Source organism: Peromyscus californicus, unplaced genomic scaffold (assembly GCF_007827085.1).
Source record: "Peromyscus californicus insignis strain IS unplaced genomic scaffold, ASM782708v3 Scaffold_19__1_contigs__length_69161282, whole genome shotgun sequence".
Lineage (NCBI taxonomy): Eukaryota > Metazoa > Chordata > Mammalia > Rodentia > Cricetidae > Peromyscus > Peromyscus californicus.
The window spans coordinates 25329298-25350180 of NW_026294491.1; the positions used below are offsets into that span (position 1 = coordinate 25329298).

Here is a 20883-nt window from a genome sequence, read left to right on the forward strand (position 1 = left end):
GAAGGTCAGAGACATTAACACCTACCCTGTGCCCAAAGCTCTGCAGTCCTCAGGAGAGGCTACCTGGAAGGGAAGGGGAAGGAAGGGGGCAAGAAAGGGAGTGAGGGCCCTTTTCCCAATTCTCTGACTTAGAGAAACATTTTCCAAAATGAATTCATTTGGTGTCCCAGAACCCACCCTGGGGAGGGATAGGCATGGGCGGTGACGATGTACATGCTTGCTCAATTACTGCCTTCTGCCCTGTGCAGGACACTGAGGAAACTTCCTGGAGCCCAGTGGGACTGAGTCCTGAGAGCAATGAGGACAGGGAGATGAGGCTGTCCTCCTTGGGGTCAGCCTTATTTCATGGTCACAGGGAGGCTGGGGTTCCCAGAGAGAAGCCCAAGGCACCATCAAAAAGCTGATGTCACTGTTCTTTTAAGACAAAACCAAGAACCAGATGTTAGAGGGATGAACAGTGAGTCCAGATGTGCCACTGAGTCCCCACAGTGAACAACAAAGCCCGGTTACAGCCTGCAGAACAACAGCAGCTGTTCCGGTCTGGGCTAGCTGGAATCGAGGACTAGCCTCTGGGAAGCAAGGTGCAGAAGAAGTCGGTGTCGTCCAGGCCCAGGATGGGGATGTCTCATGATCCTCACCATGCAGGCTGATGTGGTGATGTGTGGACTGCCAGAGTGAGATGACTCCACAGACCCTTAGAGCCCCTAAGCTGTGCAGAAACCTTTGTTTCAGCCCCTGTGTATCACAGCTGGGGACATCTGGGGTTGGAGGAGCAGTCTTATGTGGTTTCAGTGTGTTTAAGAGAGTTGATAGGGCTAGGTGTCAGACCACAGGCTGGGTCTGGTAGCTAGCCTCTGAGGGGATGGTGGAGGTCTCTTTATTTGTACAAGTCACTCCTTGACTGTTTCCCAGGCTCCTTCCTGTGGCTGAGGCTTGCCTCTGTGCAAGCAGCCCAAATACTAACCTTGCATGAGACTCTCACCACACATGACCTTGGTCTCCAGCTGATCTGACATTGTCCATCACTGGCACCTACTTGGTGTCGGGACTGTCCTGACCCCAGAAGGTATGGACAGCTGTGAGTGGGAGTCAGTCCCTGAACAAACTTACCAGGCAGCTTGGGGACTGAAGGGGACTGAGAACAAACTGGAGGCGACATCCCCCCTCTGGGTCAGGTGCACCTCGGTTTGTGGTTCCTAACTGTCTGTAACTCCAGTTCCAAAGGATCTAACCCTCTTTTCTGGCCTCTGTGGGCATCAGGCATGCTTGTGGTGCACAGACTTACATGTAGGCAAGACACTCAGACATATAAAATAAAAATAGAATGTGTGTGTTTGTGCGTATTCATGTGTGTGCATGAGTGGGTATGTGCATGTATGGGTGCATGTGTGTGTGCTTGTGTCTGTGTATGAGTGTGTGTGGTGTGTGTGTGTCTCTCTGTGCGTGCATGCATGTGTGCTTGTGTGTGTATGAGTGCGTGTGTATGTGTGCATATATGTGTATGTATGCATACGTGTCTGTATGTGTAGCTGCAAATATGTGTGTATGTATATGTATTGTGTATATGCATGCATGTGTCCATGTGTAGATGTGTTATGTGTGCATGTGTGTGTGCATGTATGCATGCATGTGTGCTTGCGTGTGTATGTATGCATGTGTTCATATGTGGCTGTGTGTGTTCATGTGTAGAGACCATCTGTGCGTGTGGGCATATGTAGAGGACATCTCTCTGTGTGTACGTGTATGAATGTATAGAGGCCTGAGGTCATCCTCAGAAACAAGGTCCACTTCCCTGAAACACAGTTTCTTATTGGCCTGAAGTTCACCAATGAGGCTGAAACGGCCAGCCAGTGAGACTCAGGGATTGTCCTGTCTCTGCCTCGCCGGCTCTGGGCTTAATTACAAGGTCAGCATTTTTGTCTGGTTTCTGGGATCTGAGCTCAGGGCCTCATCCTCTCCAGGTGAGCCCTTTACCAATAGGCATATCTCTCCCAGCCTGAAAGAAGGGTTTTACATATAGCAGTGACATGGCCAATGAGCACCATAGCTGGTCTCCCCAGAGGCAGGTCCAATCACAGGGCAGGCAGTGCCTGTGGGAGGTGACTCCAGAGAACACCAGCAGGAGAGGGGAAATAGATGGGCAAAGGGGAGGAAGCATGTTCGGCCCAGCATGTCACCACTGATGGCAGGATAGAACTGGGTGTGGTGGTGCCTGCCTGTACCTGGAGGCAGGGGGATCAGAGTTCAAGGTCACCCTTGGCTATATATCAAATGTGAGGCCAGACTGGACTACAGGAGACCCTATCTCAAAATATGAATAGTGGGCTAGAGAGATGGCTCAGTGGTTAAGAGCACTCACTATCGCAGAGGACCCAGGTTCAGTTCCCAGCACCCACGTGGTGGCGCACAACTGTCCTTGACTCCAGTTCTAGGGGATCTGGCATCCTCTTCTGGCCTTAATACATATCTGAAAGCAAAATATTTATACACATACTATAAAAATAATAAATCTTTAAAAAATACAAATAAACTCTCTCCTGTACCCTTGGCCTCTCCACAGCATGTCCAGGCTGGAGTGCCAGGACCCGGAGACTTGGCTGTCTTATTGATACCATTAACTTCTTTGACCACTCTTAAATTCCTTGTTGGACAACAAAAGAAAGAGGAAACAAAATCCTCACAAACCTCTGTTAAACAACGGCTCTCCTTTCCCTCTGACCACAATTTCTCTTTTTTTCTTTTTCGGTTTTTTGAGACAGGGTTTTCTCTGTGTAGTTTTGGTGCCTGTTCTGGATCTCACTTGGTAGCCCAGGCTGGCCTCGAACTCACAGAGATCCACCTGGCGCTGCCTCCTGAGTGCTGGGATCAAAGGCGTGCGCCACCACCGCTCAGCCTCAATTTCTGTATATGTGAAAGCAGGGGGGCTAGCAGATGACCTTTCAGAGCTAATGACTTCTCTCTTGGGATCCCTTCTCTTATCCTACAAAGGCTGGTGACCCCCTTCAAGCAGTCCTGGGAAAGGAGAAAAACACAGATGATCCTTTGAGAGAAACTGAGGCAGGGAAAAGGACCTGCTGAGTGAGTCCTGCCCCACCCCCGTCCTGCCGATCAGATTTCTCAATGGGGCTTGGCTCTAACCACCTTTATTTTCACCCAGGGCCACAGGTAGTGTCGTGTGTCAATCTGTCAAACAAGATTTCCTGTGCTCTTGTTTGTGTGTGGCTGAGACTGGAAACATGTCAGAACAGTGGTTTCCACAGGCTTCTAGACCCTTCTGATCCTCCTGTTTGCTGGGGATTTAGGGTCACTGCCATGCCAGAGACTGAGGTTTGAGTCTCTGGGTCTCCCACACACCTCGAAGTTTCTTTTGATGGGGGTTTCAAAGCCACTCAGAGTCTGTGTGGTTCCTGCAAGCCCCTCTGACCACAAACAGCCACGCATCACCAAGTCCTGCCTTGGCTCCGATGCTGCCACAAAGCTTGCCTACACTCCATAGCCTGTGTCCCAGGCACATGAAACAAAGAGGGTCTCGCTTGATATCAGATCCTGATGTGCTGGATGAGCAGGCTGAACCTGGGAGACTCCCGTACTACCCTGTTAGGACCACTGCTTCCCCGAAGTTGGGAAGTAGGAGAGAACTTATAGACCTACGCAGATGGATTCTCTTGGAAACTGAGGTTTCCGATGGGTACTCCTGGGCTGGTGACAACCTGCACACACACACACACACACACACACACACACACACACACACACACACACACACACATGCTTTGTCTTATATATTGTGTCTGCCATGTTGGGGCTCCTGGTTACTTTAAAAAGTTAGGAGAGGGGGCTGGAGAGATGGCTCAGTGGTTAGGAGCACTGGCTGCTCTTCCAGAAGACTCAGATTTGGTTCCCAGCACCCACATGCGGGCTCACAACTACCTGCAGCTCCAGTTCCAGCGGACCTGATGCCTCTTCTGACCTCCTCAGATACCAGACACACATACAGATGTGCACACTAACACTCAGATACATAAAATTAAAAAATCTTGAAGAGAGGAGGAGAGGTAAGAAGGGGCTGGAGAGATGGCTCAGTGGGTTAAGGTGCTTGTTGTCAAATCTGATGACTCGAGTTAAGATTCCCTGAGTGTGATGAACCGGAACCCACATGATGGAGGAAGAGAACTGACTCCTGTGTGTTGTCCTCAGACTTCCATACTTGTGCTATGGCACACATACATGCAAGCACGTACACACACACCCACACCCCCCACACCCACACCCACACGCACACACACACACACACACACACACACACACACACTCATACACACTCACTCATACACCCATCCGCATGCACTCATGATAAATGTAAAAGAGTGAGAAGACCCTGTGGTCCTGTGCATTCTCTAAGCAGAGCCGCAGCCACTTAAAGCTACCCCCGCCGCCGGTTCACCGCAGTCCCCACCATCCCACATTGTCTTTCAGCCAGAAACTGAATGCCCATCATCATTTATTGCTGAGTTTATGCTGCTGTTTCTTGACGGAGGGTAAGGTATTTGGGAGCTCCACATTAGCGGCAAAAGTAGGAAAAAAAAAAAACCAGCTTGTTTACATTAATGGATTGTCCATTTCATAAAACTGGGTGGTTGGACATAGACGTCTGCCCCTGGGACTTCCTTTGTTCTCTGCCACCACGCCACCAGCATGCTTACCATCGCATCATATTTACTGGTCCTGTGCCAAGCTATGTGCTTGGTGACACAGGCCTTGACTTGTCAGGAGCAGAGTGAGGAACAGAAGGCACACGGGAATCGGGCACGGAGTCGGCTCTAACAGATGACCTTGCTAGGCCAAGGAGGGAGGGCCTCAAAGCTGGGTGGACACCGCCTCCTGGCTTTCTGCTGGACTCCTGGCTAAGGCTTGTGCTGTGCAGCGGCAGCTGTCAGGCGTGGCGACGCTGGAGGGCGGAGGCAGCGTGGACAGGGAGGTCAGGGAAGCTCTGTTATGTAAACTTAGCCACTTGAGTGAGATGTTCGGTCTCAGCCTCTGCTGCATACTAAGCCATTGTGGATTCCCCTGGGAGAACTCGGTTGAGCACTGGAGTGCTTTCAGGGTGTGGTATTTTGCTGTTTGTTTTTTTGAGACAGGGTCTCCCTATGTAGCCCAGGCTGGCCTCAAACTCACAGAGATCCACCTGTCTATGCCTCCCAAGCACTGGGATTAAAGGCGTGCGCCACCACGCCCAGCTTTTAGGGCACTTTTTTTTTTTTTTACCACACAGCCCCGCTGCGGTTTCCTGGAGGAACTCCTAGAAGTCCCAGGGGGGCATACTCTAGGCAGGTGCCTCCAGTCAGGTGGGGCAAACACTTGACATGGTAGGAGAATGTCACACTGCCGTGGTTCAGGTTACAGCTCGTCTCATGGAAACCAGACTTGGGAGACCGGTCACAAGTACCAAGAAGGTCATCATCCCAGCCATTGTCAGCATCCCAGACCTGCACCCTCAAGGGTCCGCTCGTGGCCACGAGCACATTCCCAAAGTCCATCTTGTCAGGCCACTTAGGGTCATTATTGTTCCACACTGTACTGGTCCTAAACTCCTGGCCACCAAAGAAGACCTTCACGTAGGCATCAGAAGCTGTGATGTAATCTCCCCACAGACCCTTTGCACGGATATTGGTCACCATCAGCTGGGCCAAGCCCCTCTGTCGTGGACAACAGTCCTGGCTGGTGACCTTGGAATCATGGCACATGCATTGGCAGGAGTCACGAGTACTCTTATGCTGGCCTGGCCTGCAGGGCCGGCTACAGTCCTTCCAACGAGCTCTGTTTATCACATAATGGCTGATAGCCTGTCTCAGCGCTTCCCGCCTCGGGTCCAGGTCTTCCACCAGCACGTGCAGGGACTCCAGGCTGTAGTCCACCAGACCAGGGCTGCTGGTCAGTGAGGTTATCCAGGTTGAGAACTGCTCTGGTGTAGCCTGGTTCCCGAAGAGCAGGTCATTGGTAGAATCAAGGTGGCCGCCAACCACCTCGACGTGACGCTCTCGGTAGGTCTGGTGGAAGGAGGTGGACATCTTGTGCTGTTTCTTCTTCTCCTCACAGGCTTTGAATTCGTTTGAGGCGCTGGCAAGGGCGCCGATGCTGACCTGGGCCTCCACCTGCAGGCAGTCGGCTACCTCATCCCCCGTGAGCCCATCCAGGGTCAGCTGGCAGGTGCGCAGGGCCGTGAGGGATGAGATGCGGCCACCTAGGTTCATAGCCGTGATAAAGTGGGTGCCATAGGAGGAGATGAGCCTGTGGTAAGCATCCTTTGTGGAGGTGTTAAAGTTGGGGGGAAGGTCCCTGAGTGCCTTTCTGAAATCGGGGTGCAGTGGGGGTTTTTGTACCAGGCGAAAACTGTGGGGAGAGCAGAGCAGTAGGTGAGCCTAGTGGGCGGTATTTCCCTGATTCAATTCAACCTTCCAGACCCCTCCCCCATACATGCATACAGACGTGAAAGTAGAATGGGACCAGACGGGGACAGGTGGGAAAAAGAAGGGATTAACAGGAGCCGGAATAAGAAAGAATATGATCGAAATACAAACACATAGTGAAACTCATTGTTATTGAAAATTAATGTTTAATATCTAAAAATGTAAAGCGTGTGCATGTGGGGTAAGGGCTAATGTGTCTCAGTGGGTAAAGCTTGCTGCTAAGCCTACCAACCTGAGTTTGATCCCCAGAACTCACACAGTAGAAACAGAGAAATGAGGCAGGAGGTGGTGGCACACGCCTTTAATCCAAGCACTCGGGAGACAGAGTGAGTTCGAGACCAGCCTGGTCTACAGAGCGAGATCAGAGACCAAAATGACGCAGAGAAACACTGTCTCGAAAAAGCCACCCCCCCAAAAAAAAAAAAAGAAAGAAAAGAAAAGAAAAAGAAAAAGAAACAGAGAAGTGACTCTCACAGGTTGTTCCCTGAACTCTGCATCCTTACTGTGACACACAGATACACTAAATACATACATACATAAATAAATGAAGTAGAACTAGTTTTTAAAAGCCTGAGAAACAAGTGCAGATGATGTGGAGTCACCACCGTGTATCCATGCAGTGAGGAGGGAGGACACAGCCAGGTCTCGTGTCTCTGTCGACACTCATGAAGGGCCTCGTGGGAGGTTGGCAATGCCTGGGAGAGAGGGCTTAGGTGCTCCCTGCCTGTACCTAAATGTCACCCAGCTAGGGCTCAGGAACAGTCTTGTTTCCATCCCCTTTTTCTCCAGATGTGGGTGCTCATAAATAGAGGAGGCCTAGGATGGATGGATGGATGGATAAATAGATATAGATAGACAGACAGGCAGACAGACAGATAGACAGACAGGGCCTCTAATCTAAGGACCATGGGTAGTTTTGTCAGCTTGACACAATCTAAGATCACCAGAGTCTCATGAGGGATTATCTAGATCAGGTTGGCTTGTGGTCATGCCTGTGGGGGGGATTGTCTTGATTGCCTCCATTGATGTAGGAAGACCCAGCTTGAAAGTGGGCAACACCATTTCCTGTTTTGGACCCTGGACTGTATACAAATAGAGAGTGCTGGGTACTAAGCTGAGTCCTAAGCCTGAAGGCATTCATTTCTCTCCCTACTCTTGACTGTGGGTATGATGTGATCAGCCGCTGTGTCAAGCTCCTGTTGCCTTGACATCATGCAATAATGGACTGGAAGTGTGGCTAAAACAAGTCCTCTCCCCTTAGCTGCTTTTTGGTCAGGACATTATTATCACAGCAACAGAAATAAATCTGGAGCAGCGGTTCTCAACCTGTGAGTGGCGACCCCACAGTGGGGTCGCATATCAGATATTGACATTACAACAGCAAAATTACGGTTATGAAGTAGCCATGAAATTGGCTGGGGGAGGGGGTGTGTGCCACCGCAATATGAGGAACTGTATTAAAGGGTCACAGCATTAGGAAGGTTGGGAACCTCTGATCCGGACCAATCAGGATTTGGTGCCCTCCTGTGAAGCCGTCTGTAGACTCCATACTCCTATTCCAGAGACCCCTTGGAGTGTCCCACTGCTGTTCTGGTTCCTCTCTCCACGGCCCCAGCTCTTACCTGTACAGGCGACACTCCACTGTGTCAGTATTAAAGTTGTACTGGTCCTGATGGGCCTTCTCGGCTGCAAAGTTGGCTACCTTGGAGTGGGAGCCAGCCATGGACACGCGCATGTTTGCCTCGGGCTTGGGGTTCACATCCAGCCCCACGCGCCAGTCGTTATTAATGTTAGAAGCTGCATCCCGGGTCACGCCCTCCGTGGAGCTGACCTTGGCTGTGGCCACTCTACGCTGGCAGCCCGAGCTATGAGGCCGCCAGTGAGCGATTGCCAGGGGCAGGCGTTGTATAGCATCTCCCTTCAGGGCATTTTTACAGAGGGTGCAGGTGCGGTCAGGCCTCAGGAAACTCAGTGTGCTCACCGGGAAGGAGCCGGAGCGGCGGAGGGTGGTCACATCCACGCCTTCCCCAGCCAGCCACGCACCTGGCACAAATTTGTGCTTCTGTTTGCATTCTGACCGAGTGGCAGTGTAGCAGGGAGCAGGGACGGGTGGTGGAAACATCAGGAAAAGGCCCAGGAGGAACAAGTGCCTGGCCATGGCGCTGCGGGGATGGCTGCCGTGAGCTCTGGCAAGCTGTGGAAACAGGGATGAAAGATGCTGACCTCACTCACGACGATGACGAGGGATCCTCAAGGAGAGAGACTGAAATTCTCTTTAGTTATGGCATGCCAGAGCCGGACTGGCTCTCACAGGCTTGGTCCACTGTGCAAAGAGACCCAGAAAGGTTAAACATATAGCCCAGAGTCACACAGCCAGGAAGAGCCCTGTGCTGAGATTTCACTATCTCAGACCTAGTGGAATCAAGACGGATGTCTTTGATCCTGGACAATACTTGATGGGGTGTGGGGAGATGGCTCTGACCATACAGAAGGGACAGAGCATTTATAATAGGTAAGGCTTTGGAGAAGTGTCATTTTCTACCCAGAATAGGGTGCCTTTTTCTACCTGATTCCCCTCTCCTATTCCAGGGATGGACCCCAGAGCCTTACGCATAGTAGACAAGGGCCCTGCCACTCTACCTCTTTTTATTTATTTATTTTGAGACAAGGTATCATTAAGTTGCTCAGGATGGCTTTGAAGTCACTCTGTAGCCCAGGCTAGCCTTGAACGTGTGATCCTCCAGAGGAACCAGGATCCTAACTAAGCCTGTGGCCCCAGGCATGGCTCCTAGCTAATTCTTTCTCTCCCTGTCTCTAGTTCCGGTGCTCCCTTCTGTCTCTCCCTTACAGGTATGGAGAGGCAGTGAGCGCCCTTCCTTTCCCGGCCCTTCCCGTGTGGCTGCTCTGAGCCTCCTGGAAGGGTGCCAGCCCCAACTCTACAATGAATGATGGCTGCCCCGTGTCTTGTGCCCTTGGCTCTAGTGTGACAGATTTGTGAGGGTGCCCTTGCCAGCCCCTTCGGCTACCCAGGTCTCCTGTCTTGATATTCTTCACCAAGTTCTTCAGACTTGGACCTAATGGCAGAGACCGGCACCTGCTTTGCTGCCGATGAAGGTTCTCCCTTGCTTTGAGGCGGCTGAGGGGCCTATTTTTGAATCCCGTCTAGCTCCTTTCCACCTCCATGGTTCTCAACCTGTGGGCTGCGACCATAGGAAAACGTATTTCCAACGATCTTAGGAACCTCTAATCATAAATTAAGTTTCATTGCTCCTTCATAGCTGTAATTTTGCTACTGAGCAGTGTCTTAGTTCCTAAGACTATGGGAAATACGTGTCTTTTTCCGAATGGTTGCGACCCACCGATTGAGAACCATTGCTCTGTCTCCTTCTGGGGCCCTCAGAGATCTTTTCCCTCTGCTGTCTGCCATACGCAGCAGGGTCTTAGGCAAGGGAGCAAGGAGCAGAAGGGTCCCTCCCACCTAGCGGCAGGCTTTCATGCTCTACCCAAAGCGGTGACTTGGAGGCAGAATTCAGGCGACACGTGGGCCCGGGAGATAAGCAGGCAAAGGAGAATCCTGTCAAGCTTTCTGGCCACGCTCCTTAGGTGACCAGAACGCTCCTGGTGCTGACCCACAGACAACAGTCTCCTTCTGGAACTCTTCCTGTTCTCAGGTAGTCTATTTACAGGTTTTAGCTTCTCCTTCCCTTCCCTTCCCTTCCCTTCCCTTCCCTTCCCTTCCCTTCCCTTCCCTTCCCTTCCCTTCCCTTCCCTCCCCTCCCCTCTCCACCCCTCCCCTCCCCTCCCCTCCCCTTCCCTTCCCTCCCCTTCCCTATATCTTCTATGACAGTCTCTCACTGTGTTCCCAATGGTGTATCATAGGTGTACCCCACACTCGGCCCATTTCTATCTTTTAAAGACTCTAACTGCCAGGACTTGAAACAGCCCTTGAGACTGTGGGCAGTCTTCCTTTACACACGTGCCCCAGAGTGGGCACCAGACCAATGAAGGAATTAGTGATGGGCCTGAACGCTGTCAGAGACCCAGGGCTACTGTTTTATGGCCCCAGCACTTCCGGCTCTGTCTCTCAACTCTTTTTGCCAGGGTATCCCAACCTCTCTGCTTCCCGCCCTTCCTCTCCCCTACCTGAAGTCCCACAGAGATGCTGCAGGGCGGGAGACACCTGCGCTCCTGATGACGGAGGCTTTTGAAATGGTGCTGCGATCCCCAGGCAGGCCCACCCTAGTCACCGTCACATCAACTACTGCTTCCTGCCCTGCCCCCAGAGTGTGGTCAGAGGTCCCCACCAGCACCCACCCTGTTGTCACCTCCTCATCCGGCCTGTGACAGCCTGCAGGAAGTCAGCTGTGAAGGCCAGGGCCTCATCTGCCAAGCCAAGGTGTTGGGGTGTGGGACTCCCGTGTGGCCCAGCTGGCCCACGGACTACTCCCTGCTTCTGCTCTGAGTGTATAAGATGTGAGGAGCTGGCGGTTGTGGAGGGTGGCCTGGGCTCCAGGATTGGCTAGGCAGGGTGCTTTGGTCTCCTCCTGTCTCAGCTCCTCCCCCGAAATGGTGGATAATGACAAGGTCCCAGGAGAGGGCACATGAAGATGAGGTGCAGTATTTAGAATCAGGCTCGATCGGCCCTCTTTCTCAATACATGTGACTGTCCCCTCCTCCCTGGGTAGTGGGGAGAGATGTTCACAGCTGGTACCCACTTCCTGTCCATACCTCCATCCCAGCCCTGCCCCAGGTTTGAGCAAGCTAGGACTGGTGAGAGCTAGGAGGGGATGAGAGGCTGTTGCCCACTCTGACTTGCCTGAGGTTAGAATAGGGAGGTTTCCATGGGTGGAGTGACTCACAGGCACCTCTGGGGGCAAAAAAAAAAAAAAAAAAAAAAAAAAAAAAAAAAAAAAAAAGAAATCATTCTGGTTATGAGGTGGGTAAAAGTGGGCAAGGGGGTGCTAGTTCTCGACACCTCCAAGTGTGTACGTGATCAACAAGTATCCGCAGACCCCAGGCCACATCGTCACATCTCACCCCGGCTTATGCTGCCTTCTCAGAATCTGGCCTCATCTTCTGTTACTCTCCCAGAAATTGCAGCTGCCCTGTCCCATGCTGGTACTCTGCCCGAGTGGCCTGACCAGGATGCCAAAGCTAAGAGGTATTTAGTCTCCAACCACGCTGGAAGGACAGTGTGGAAGGTGTGGATACCTGCAAAAAGCCTGCAGGGAAAGAGTCGAGAGTCTAAACAGGTTCTGGGTCAGTTACACCAGAAACCCACTCCCGGCAGTGGTTTTCAGCCCCTGTGTAGTCCCGAATTTGCTCATCCAAGGGAGGGTGCTGGGAATGTAGCTCGGTGGTAGAGCTTACCTAGCAGGTGAAAGCCCACGTGTTTCACCTTCAGCACTACAGTCATTATCCTCATTATCATCATCATCATGATCACCACTGTCATCACTATTATATCATCATAATTGTTATCAGATCACCATCATCACGCCCATCTTCATCATATCAGCAGTATCGTAATCACCATCATCATATCCCTGACATTACCGTACCACATCTCTATCACCATCACCATCTCCATCACTGACATATCGCCATCATCCCCATCCATCATGCCACCATCACATTACCACCACCATAATCACCAGGAAACCTTTGTTTCCTTCAGAATCCTTTTAGCGGGGGTGGGGGGGTTGGGGGGGGTGGGGGGTGGAGGTGGGGTTTGGAGAGATGGCTCAGTGGCTAAGAGCACTGGCTGCTCTTCCAGAGCACCCAGATTCAATTCCCAGCACTCACATGGCAGCTCACGGCTGTAACTCCAGTTCCAGGGCTTCTGACATCCTCACATAGACATGCATGCAGGCAAAACACCAATCAATGCACATAAAGTAAAAATAAATTATATATGTATACATTTTTTTAAAAAAAGAATTCTTCTAGCAAATGACAAGATGTCAAAGGTTCCCTTTGGGGGTGTCCTTCAGAGAGCCACGATGACACCAATGTTTCTGATGTTTCCGGGCTTGTATACTTGATGTGAATTGTCTTATCATTTGAAATGTGCATCTGCACAGCTTTTTCTCAGAGATGCAAGTTTCAACTGTACTGAGATGTGATTCTCCTGCCCTACACACACCCATTGAAAGTATTTGCCCCCCCCCCCCCTTTTGCTATGCTCAGAGGACTGTCCATCTACCACCACAGCCGACTTTAGGATATTTTCCCCACTCTCCAAAGGTAACCCTGTGCTCACTTGCCAGTGAGCTTCTTGTTTTCTCTTAACACTAACCTAGTTTACATCTCTGGATTTTCCTGTTTTCCTACTGTTCTGGCTAGTTTTTTCTTTGTCAACTGGATGCAGAGTAGTGTCATCTGGGAAGGGGAACCCCTGTTGAGAAAGCGCCTCCATCCGATTGCCTGTAGACAAGTCTGTAGTGCTTTTTCTCAATTAATAATCAACGTGGGAGGGCCCAGTCCACTTGTGGGTGGTGGCACCCTTGGGCTGGTGGTCCTGAGTTGTGTTAAAAAAGCAGGTTGAGCAAGCCATGAGGAGCAAGCCAGTAAAACAGCACCCCTCCATGGCCTCAGCTTCAGCTCCTGCCTCCAGGCTCCTGTCTCAAGTTCTTGCCTTGGCTTCCCTCAAGGAGCTGTGGCTCTGGGTATGTAAGCCAAATAACCCTTTCCTCCCTAAGTTGCTTTTGGCCATGGTCTTTATCACAGCGAGAGAAACCTAATTAGGACGTTTATTTTCACATAAATGGAGTCATGCACTACAACTGTTTCTGCCTGGCTTCTTTTGCTCAAGAGTTCCAAGCTTCATAAATGTTGTAGCCATGTGTCAGCCTTTCCACGGCTGAATAATATATATGATCATATGGGCATACCACATTTGTTTATCTATGCATTGGTTGACGGTCATATTTTCCCACTTACTCATTATTACGAACCACGAGGCTATGAATATTTCTCTACATATTTCTTTGTGAGAACACATGTCTTCACTCCCTTCGGTGTATGCCTGGGAGTGGAATTGCAGGGTTAGGCGGTAACTTCCGTTTGTTCTTGTAGGAATTGTTTTCCCAAGCGGCTGAAGCATTTTACATTGCCCTCAGCTGTGTGTGAGGGCTCCAGCTTCCCCACCCTCACCATGCTATGCTACCCCAGCCGGTATGAAGCAATCGCTCACTGTGCTTTCTCTTTTGATTTCCCTGAGGGTTAATGTTAGGTCTCAAACCTGGAGCGAATGGCTGAGATGCCTACTTAACATATCAAAGTGGATCCAGGCTGCCAGGTTCTCCCTGCATCCCTCAGTTGATACCCCATCCCCTACCCTAAATTTCTCCAGCCCATGGGCTGGGCTTCCCTCTCCCTAGCTGTCCTTCCCTATATAATCTAACCATTTTATTTACCTGGTCTACTCTCTTTTGGGCCTCATGGCTGCTGGTTCCTCTCCTGGTTCCTCTCTCTCCCATTCCCCCACTCCCCACATGGCCCAGTTCAGTCTGGTCATGTCCACGCTGGACTCTCTCAGATGCCCTTGGCTCTGACTATGCTCTCCCTGTTGTCTATGATAAACTGTCTCCTCCACCACACCTAGGAGCAGCCATGTCCTTTTCTGCCTTCTTTCTTTTCTTTTCATTCAGTTAAGAGACGTGTGCTTTACATGTGCTCATGGGCCATTTGTTTATATTCTTTGGAAAACTACCTTTCAAATCCTTTGCCCAATTTTGAATTATCTTTTTATTATTGTGATAACTTTTTGTTGTTGTTGTTGTTCTTTTTTTGTTTTTTCCGAGACAGGGTTTCTTTGTGTAGCTTTGGAGCCTGTTCTGGAACTCAGAGTTGGGATAAATCTTTATATATTTGGATTCTAGACCCTTCAGAGATACACCATGGACCAGGACCAGCAGGTCGTTCTTCAGTGACAGGTTCCTGAGAGGAAGGACCAGGGGATCGGAAAATAAAGAAAATAGCAGAGTTTGGTGGGACCAGGAGGTCATGTCCAAGCTTTGTCTTAGGCCAAGCAAGTTTATTAAGAAGTGCAGCATCTTGTATATGGTTTGTATGTGGAAAACAGTGCAGAGTCAGCAGAAAGCTACCATCCAATGGGGTGGAAGCCAGCAGGAAGCTAACCAGGCAGTGTTGCACAAAGGGACACAGGGTATCTCAAGTGCATCAGACTGAGCACACAGTGGCCTGGGGACGGATAACTCCAGTCTCTTCGAGGAAGAAAAGCCAGGTTGCTAGGAACTGAAATCTTATCTCCTTCGAGGCCCTGCGCTAGCCCCAGGCTGGACCTTGCCAAGTCTGCCCCTGGGCACAGACACAGAAGTAGAGTCCCCTTTGTCTTTTTCTCAGGGCCTCTGAGATAGCCTGGGAATCAGCCTGGCTCCCAACACATGGCTTTGCGAATATTTCTTTTCTGAGTCATTTTTCATGGTCTCCTTCCCTTTCTTCCCCTCTCTCCCTCCCCACTTTCCTGGTACTAGGAGTTACCAGGGAGTTACCAGTCTCACATGTTGGGCAAGCGTTCTTCCACTAACTATATCCTCAGCCGTCACTGATCTTTCTTTTACACAGATTGGGGGGCTGTAGGCACCGTATGCATATGGTGTGTGGATACACAGGCAGGCAAAACATCCATACATATAAAACAGAAAAAGAGTGGCAGTGTAAAACAATTTTTTGAGGTGTATTTATTTATTTTTAATTTTATGTGTATGGGTGTTTTGCCCGCGTGTGTCTGTGCACCATTTGCATGCAACGGCTGTGGAGGCCAGAAGATGGCGTCAGATCCTCTGGGACTGGAGTTACAGATATGTGGGTGCTGGGAAGGAAACCCAGGTCCTCTGGGAGACAGACCAGTGCTCTTCATCACTGAGCCATCTCCCCAGCTCCTAAGCTGCCTTTGAACTCACGCTATAGCTCAGGCAAGCCTTGACCTTGCAAGCCTCCTGCTCCAGATTCATGAGTAGCTGGGATTGCATACAGGTCTGCGTCCTCAGGACCATTTTCTTTTTGCTTTCTTTCCTACCTGCCCCTCGCCCTCCGCCCCTAAGACAGGGGTTCTCTGTGTAGCCCTGGCTGTCCTGGAACTCCCTCTGTAGACCAGGCTGGCCTCAAACTCACAGAGATTCACCAGCCTCTGCCTCCCAAGTGCTGGGATTAAAGGCGTGTGCCACCACTGCTGTCTCGATTTTGGCTTTCTTTTCTTGTCTTTTGCTTTTCTTCATGTTTTCTGGGATCAGCTTTGGCAAATGACATTTCTAATAGAAAATTCTGGACCTGTGGACTTGAAGTTATTTGTAGTTTGGTACCTCTATCTTTAAAACATAGTATCTGGGTTGGGAGTATGCTATTTTGTTTTATTTTTAGAAGGAGTCTCACTGTGTAGTACTGGCTGGTCTGGAACTTGCTATGCAGAGCAGGTTTTTCCAACTCACATAGATCCACTTGCCTTTGCATTCCGAGTGCTAAGACTAAGACCGTGTGCCACCACACCTGGCTTGATCATGTTTTTAAAAGGATTTTTTGTTTGTTTGTTTGTTTGTTTGTTTTTTGAGACAGGGTTTCTCTGTGTAGCTTTGGAGCCTGTCCTGGATCTTGCTCTGTAGACCAGCTTGGCCTCGAACTCACAGAGTTCGCCTGCCTCTGCCTCCCAAGTGCTGGGATTAAAGGCGTGTGCCACCATTGCCCGGCATTAAAGTGTTTTTTTCTGAAGACGTTTAGATATTATATGATGTTTTGTAAGACCCTGTGCTTGGTTTATTAATCACCTCTGTAAGGAGGCATTTTTTTCTACTTTGTTAATTTTTTCCCTATCTTTTTCATTTTCTTCTCTTTTTCTATATTATTTAGGCTTCTTTTTTTTTCCCCTAACTTCTTTAGATACACTCATTAATTTCCAGTTTTCTTTTAGGAAGCACCAAGGCATTTCATTACATATTTTTAAATTAATGAATTAACTTTAATTGTGTGGGTGTTTTATCTGCATGTATGTATGGGCAACACATACATGCCTGGTGCCCACAGACTCCAGAAGTGGGCATCAGATTCCCTGGCACAGGAATTACAGACAGTTGTGAGACGCTGGGTACTGGTAAGTTGTGGGTACTGGGACTGAACCCAGGTCCTCTGGAAAAGCAGCTAGTGTTCTTAGCTGCTGAGCCATCTCTCAAGTCCTGCTACCATAATTCTTTGAAACCACATCTCTTGAGTTTTTGCATGTGATCTTTTCATTAGGTCCTTGATGTCTCTCTGTCTCTGTCTCTCTTACATGTGCATGCACGCACGCACACATGCACGCACGCACGCAAGCACATGAAGGCTGCCTGTGGAGGCCAGAAGAGGGTATCAGAGCTCCTGGAGTTGGAGTCACAGGCAGTTGTGAGCTCTCTCACATGGGTTGGAAACCAAACTCCAGTCCTCTGCAAGAGCAGAAAACACCTTCAGGTGCTGAGCCATCTCTCCAGGCCCTGAAATGGAATATTTAAAAAGATTTTCATATAAAGGGAAAATAGATACATTGGAGCTTATGAAAATTAAGAAATATTTATGAGAACCCAAGGGTGAAGCAGTCAGCCTCTGAACCAAGTTTAAACTTGGAACTAAGACAATAGAAACAGTAAAATCCCAGTATGAGGGCAGTAAAATAACAGTATGAGGGCAGCATTTTCCTGGTTCAGCTGGAAGGGCACCCAGAGGACCACTAGGCTACATCTTGACTGATAACAGAACATGCTATCATTCAAAGGGTACTTGCTTTTTAGGCATGTAGAACACAGAGTTACAGGGTCATGGAGGCTTGCACCAGGATTCCAGAATGCTAGTAAGGCTGGGTAATGGGTAGTGTGCTCAGATTTCTTGCATGGATCTCATAAGTAGGATACGTGTAAAACTGAACAGGAAGCCTGAGTTGCAATCGAGCTGTTTTAGTTAGGGTTTCTATTGCTGTGGAGAGACACCATGACCATGGAAACTCTTGTAAAGGAAAACATTTAATTGTGGTGGCCGCTTACAGTTTCAGAGGTTCAGTTCGTTATCATCATGGTGGGACATGGTGGTGTGCAGGCAGACATGGTGTTGGAGAAGGAGCTGAGAGTTCTACATCTTGCAGGGAAGAGGAAGTAGTGTGAGACACTGGATAGTATCCTGAGCATATATGAGACCTCAAATCCCATCCCCACAGTAATACACTTCCTCCAACAAGACCACACTCACTCCAACAAGGCCGCACCTCCTAATAGTGCCACTCCCTTTGGGGGCCATTTTCTTTCAAACCACCACACCAGGATATTATAGGATGTGGTACATCTGCCAAAGAAAGCAGTAGGTAGAGCCAGTTTAAGACAAAGCATGTGGAAACCAGGTACAGAAGGTCATGGAGTAAATGTAAAATCTCCATAAGCTCATGTGTTTGAACCCTTCGTCCCTAGCTGGTGGCATTGTTGCAAGAGGCTGCTGAAACTACTGGACACAGGCCCTAGCTGGCAGACATACAACTGTAGGAGCACAGCCAGCATGTTAGGATACAGCCTTATTCTGCCTGTCACGATGTGAGGTGCTCTATCGACATTCCTGCTTTTCCTTAACCCAGAATGAATCTATAGCCTCTCATTTCCTGTAGAAACAAAAGCATTACCTCTCCCCCAGAGTAGCATATCTTTTGACTTAAATTTTGAAGTTAAGATGTTTTTAAAACGTATAGGTTGGTTTAATCCAGCAGTTTCAGTAATCCAATGTCTCTTAGCAGCCAAAAACAATTCAAAGACAACACAATAACATACAGGATCCAGACTCTCTGTGTATTTCCCATCTTTATGCAGTTTATTTCTTTTTATATTACTTTACTTTAAGGATTTTATTTTATTATTTTAAAACTATGTTTTTAAATCTAAAACTGTATATACTCTTTCTCTTCTCTCTCACACCTATGTATATTTTCAAACACACTGTGACCCGTTGAGAGGCTCTTTTTTTGTCTGAATCTGTTCATACTGTGTATCTGTAAGCTTTTCTGCCTGCATGAGCAAAAAAAAAAAAAAAAAAAAAACCAACCCTACTGTGTAACTTAAATCATGGCATGTTGGTGGCTGGATCCTCCTCCTTGGTCCCTAAGAGGCTAGTCCTATGACGGAGGTACATTTACTGCCAGCTCTGGGAGCCATGTTTACCGCCCCAACTCTGGGGAGTTTCTGGGTCCATGCTGCCACTGAGTATCATGCCACCTGTTGTACATAAATACCATGTAAGTGTTTGGCAGCAGGGCCTCTTAAAAGAGCCGCCCATTTTTGTTGATAGCACGGAGCCAGGAAGCTACACCTCTGCTCCCCACCAGCAAACAGAGCCCACCCAAGAAAATGCAGCTTCCAAGAAGCTGTGCTTGATTCCATTTTTGTGTGTCTAGGATCCTTTTTTAATCTTTGTCAGGTTTTATGTGGGAATTTTGGCCACATATTGGAACGCCGTATGTAGGCGTCTGCAGGTGACTCTCTGACTCCGTCCTTCCTCACCCCATCATTCTCTGTTTGGTTTTCCCGATTAACATTATCCTGTTCGACAATCGGCCCGTCAGCTTGTTTGTTAAACCAACCGTATCGACATAATTCACACAGTGTACAGAAGGATTATTCCACAGCAGTCCTGAGCAGCCCTCCTGTGTCTGTCACAGCCCGTCACACAGACCCCTCTGTGCTCAGACCCACCCCTGTTCAGCCACTGCTTGTGATTCCCATTTGCCTTAAGGAAGACCCAGGCATCTAAAGTCTCCTTGGGGGGATGATGGGAAAAGGAAGCACAGTTGGTCAGTTGTGAGAAGTTAGGAATAAGGGTCCCTCCCTGCTAATGAAGCTGTCAGCAGGAGCTGGCATGGAAACCACCTGCTCAAATGTCACTCCAACACCACCACCCCCTTTTTAAAGATGGGGCCTCAGCCGGGCGGTGGTGGCACACGCCTTTAATCCCAGCACTCGGGAGGCAGAGCCAGGCGGATCTCTGTGAGTTCGAGGCCAGCCTGGTCTCCAAAGCAAGTTCCAGGAAAGGCGCAAAGCTACACAGAGAAACCCTGTCTCGAAAAACCAAAAAAAAAAAAAAAAAAAAAAAAAAAAAAAAAAAAAAATATGGGGCCTCATTATGTAGCTCTGGCTAACTTGGAATTTTCAGAGATCCACCTGCCTCAGCCTCCTGAGTGCTGGGATTAAAGGAATGAACCACCACACATAGCCACTTTATCTGCTCTTTACCCTCTTGCAAACAGACCCAAGGGCCATGGAAGTGACCACAGTAGGCTTATGTCTTAGTGAGTGCAAAGCTGGAAATCTCATTCAGGAGCTAAAAGACTGAGGATAGGTTTATCACTCGCAGCAAGTAAGGAGTGCCCTGAGTTATTTACAGAGCAATGTCCTCTGGGGGAAAAGAGGAAACACCAGAAATTCTATACAGATCCATATAAGAAAGCTAACGCAGGGGCAGGCATACTTCTGAGCATGCTCAGTTTAAAGCCCTGGAGATCCATGGTCCAACAGGAAGGATGGCTGACACATTCCTGAGCATGCTGGGTTGCAAGTCCTAGACCATGTGTTCAAAAAGGAAATATGGCAGATATGAATGCTACTGGGCATGCTCAGTTCAGTATTGGACTAAGCCAAGTTTATTTCAGGTTGCCTAAGGAGAATGAGTCATAGTGACGCAGTGACCTTAGACGTTCCTTGTAAGTTTTTCCAAAGAGTTTTTTTAGCTGAAACAAAAGGGACAATGTTGGAAATAAGTTTACAGTCATTTGAAGAGTAGCAGGTTCTTCCCTCGAGTCAGTGCGGGAGTTTGCCTAACTTAGCAGCGAACAGAAGAGCCGATGGAGAGCTCAGGACGGTCCAAACTGAGCCCAGGGGGTCAGAGGGCTGCTGAAACCCCCCCACAGATCGGCCACCAGGCCTCAATTACTGACATTTCTTCCTCAGACCCTAAATCCAAACTGGCTCTTAGGTTTGGGTTTTTGAAAGACTGGTAACATGCGCCTTTCACTCCAAAAGCCAGTCCTCCTGGAATGGAATGTGTGAATCCTCTTTCCTTGCCTGGTCAGTATGCGGGGTGAGGTCATAGGGCCCTCGGCCTCCAAGGAGGACACATCTCTAGCGGCTCTCTGGACAGTGGGGCTGGACTTCTTACCCATTTATTTTGGAAAACTCAGTTGAGGTCAGCTCTTCTGAGCCAGAGGAAGCTCCTCTTGGCAGCTGGGCTGTAGGACGGCATAGCTCTGGGGTGCTGGCTTTGCATCTTGTAACATACAATCTGGAGGTCATTTTTAGCTCCATCCGGATTTGGTTCTTCACACAGTACTTTAATTCTCGGTGCCCTTTGCTCTCTGGAGACCTCCTCTTTCCATGGCTCTGTGCAGAGCCCCACCTAAGGC

The 20883-nt window shown here is 49.3% G+C and overlaps 1 protein-coding gene across 1 annotated transcript; it reads right to left on the minus strand.

The window, feature by feature from the left end:
- Window positions 1-4613: 4613 nt before the first annotated feature.
- Window positions 4614-8843, minus strand: Prf1 (perforin 1). The gene is made up of 2 exons (XM_052743935.1): window positions 8090-8843; window positions 4614-6390 (listed from the first exon to the last, which is right to left on the minus strand). Exons 1-2 carry the CDS (start codon window positions 8623-8625, stop codon window positions 5262-5264), a joined length of 1665 nt encoding a protein of 554 aa, XP_052599895.1. The 5' UTR covers window positions 8626-8843; the 3' UTR covers window positions 4614-5261.
- Window positions 8844-20883: the final 12040 nt, after the last annotated feature.

Coding starts and splice junctions, on each gene's coding strand:
- Prf1 (XM_052743935.1), bottom strand. CDS start 8,625: ATGGCCAGGCACTTGTTCCTCCTGGGCCTTTTCCTGATGTTTCCACCA. Junction 6,391..8,089: donor GTGGAGTGTCGCCTGTACAG/GTAAGAGCTGGG, acceptor CTCTCCCCACAG/TTTTCGCCTGGTACAAAAAC.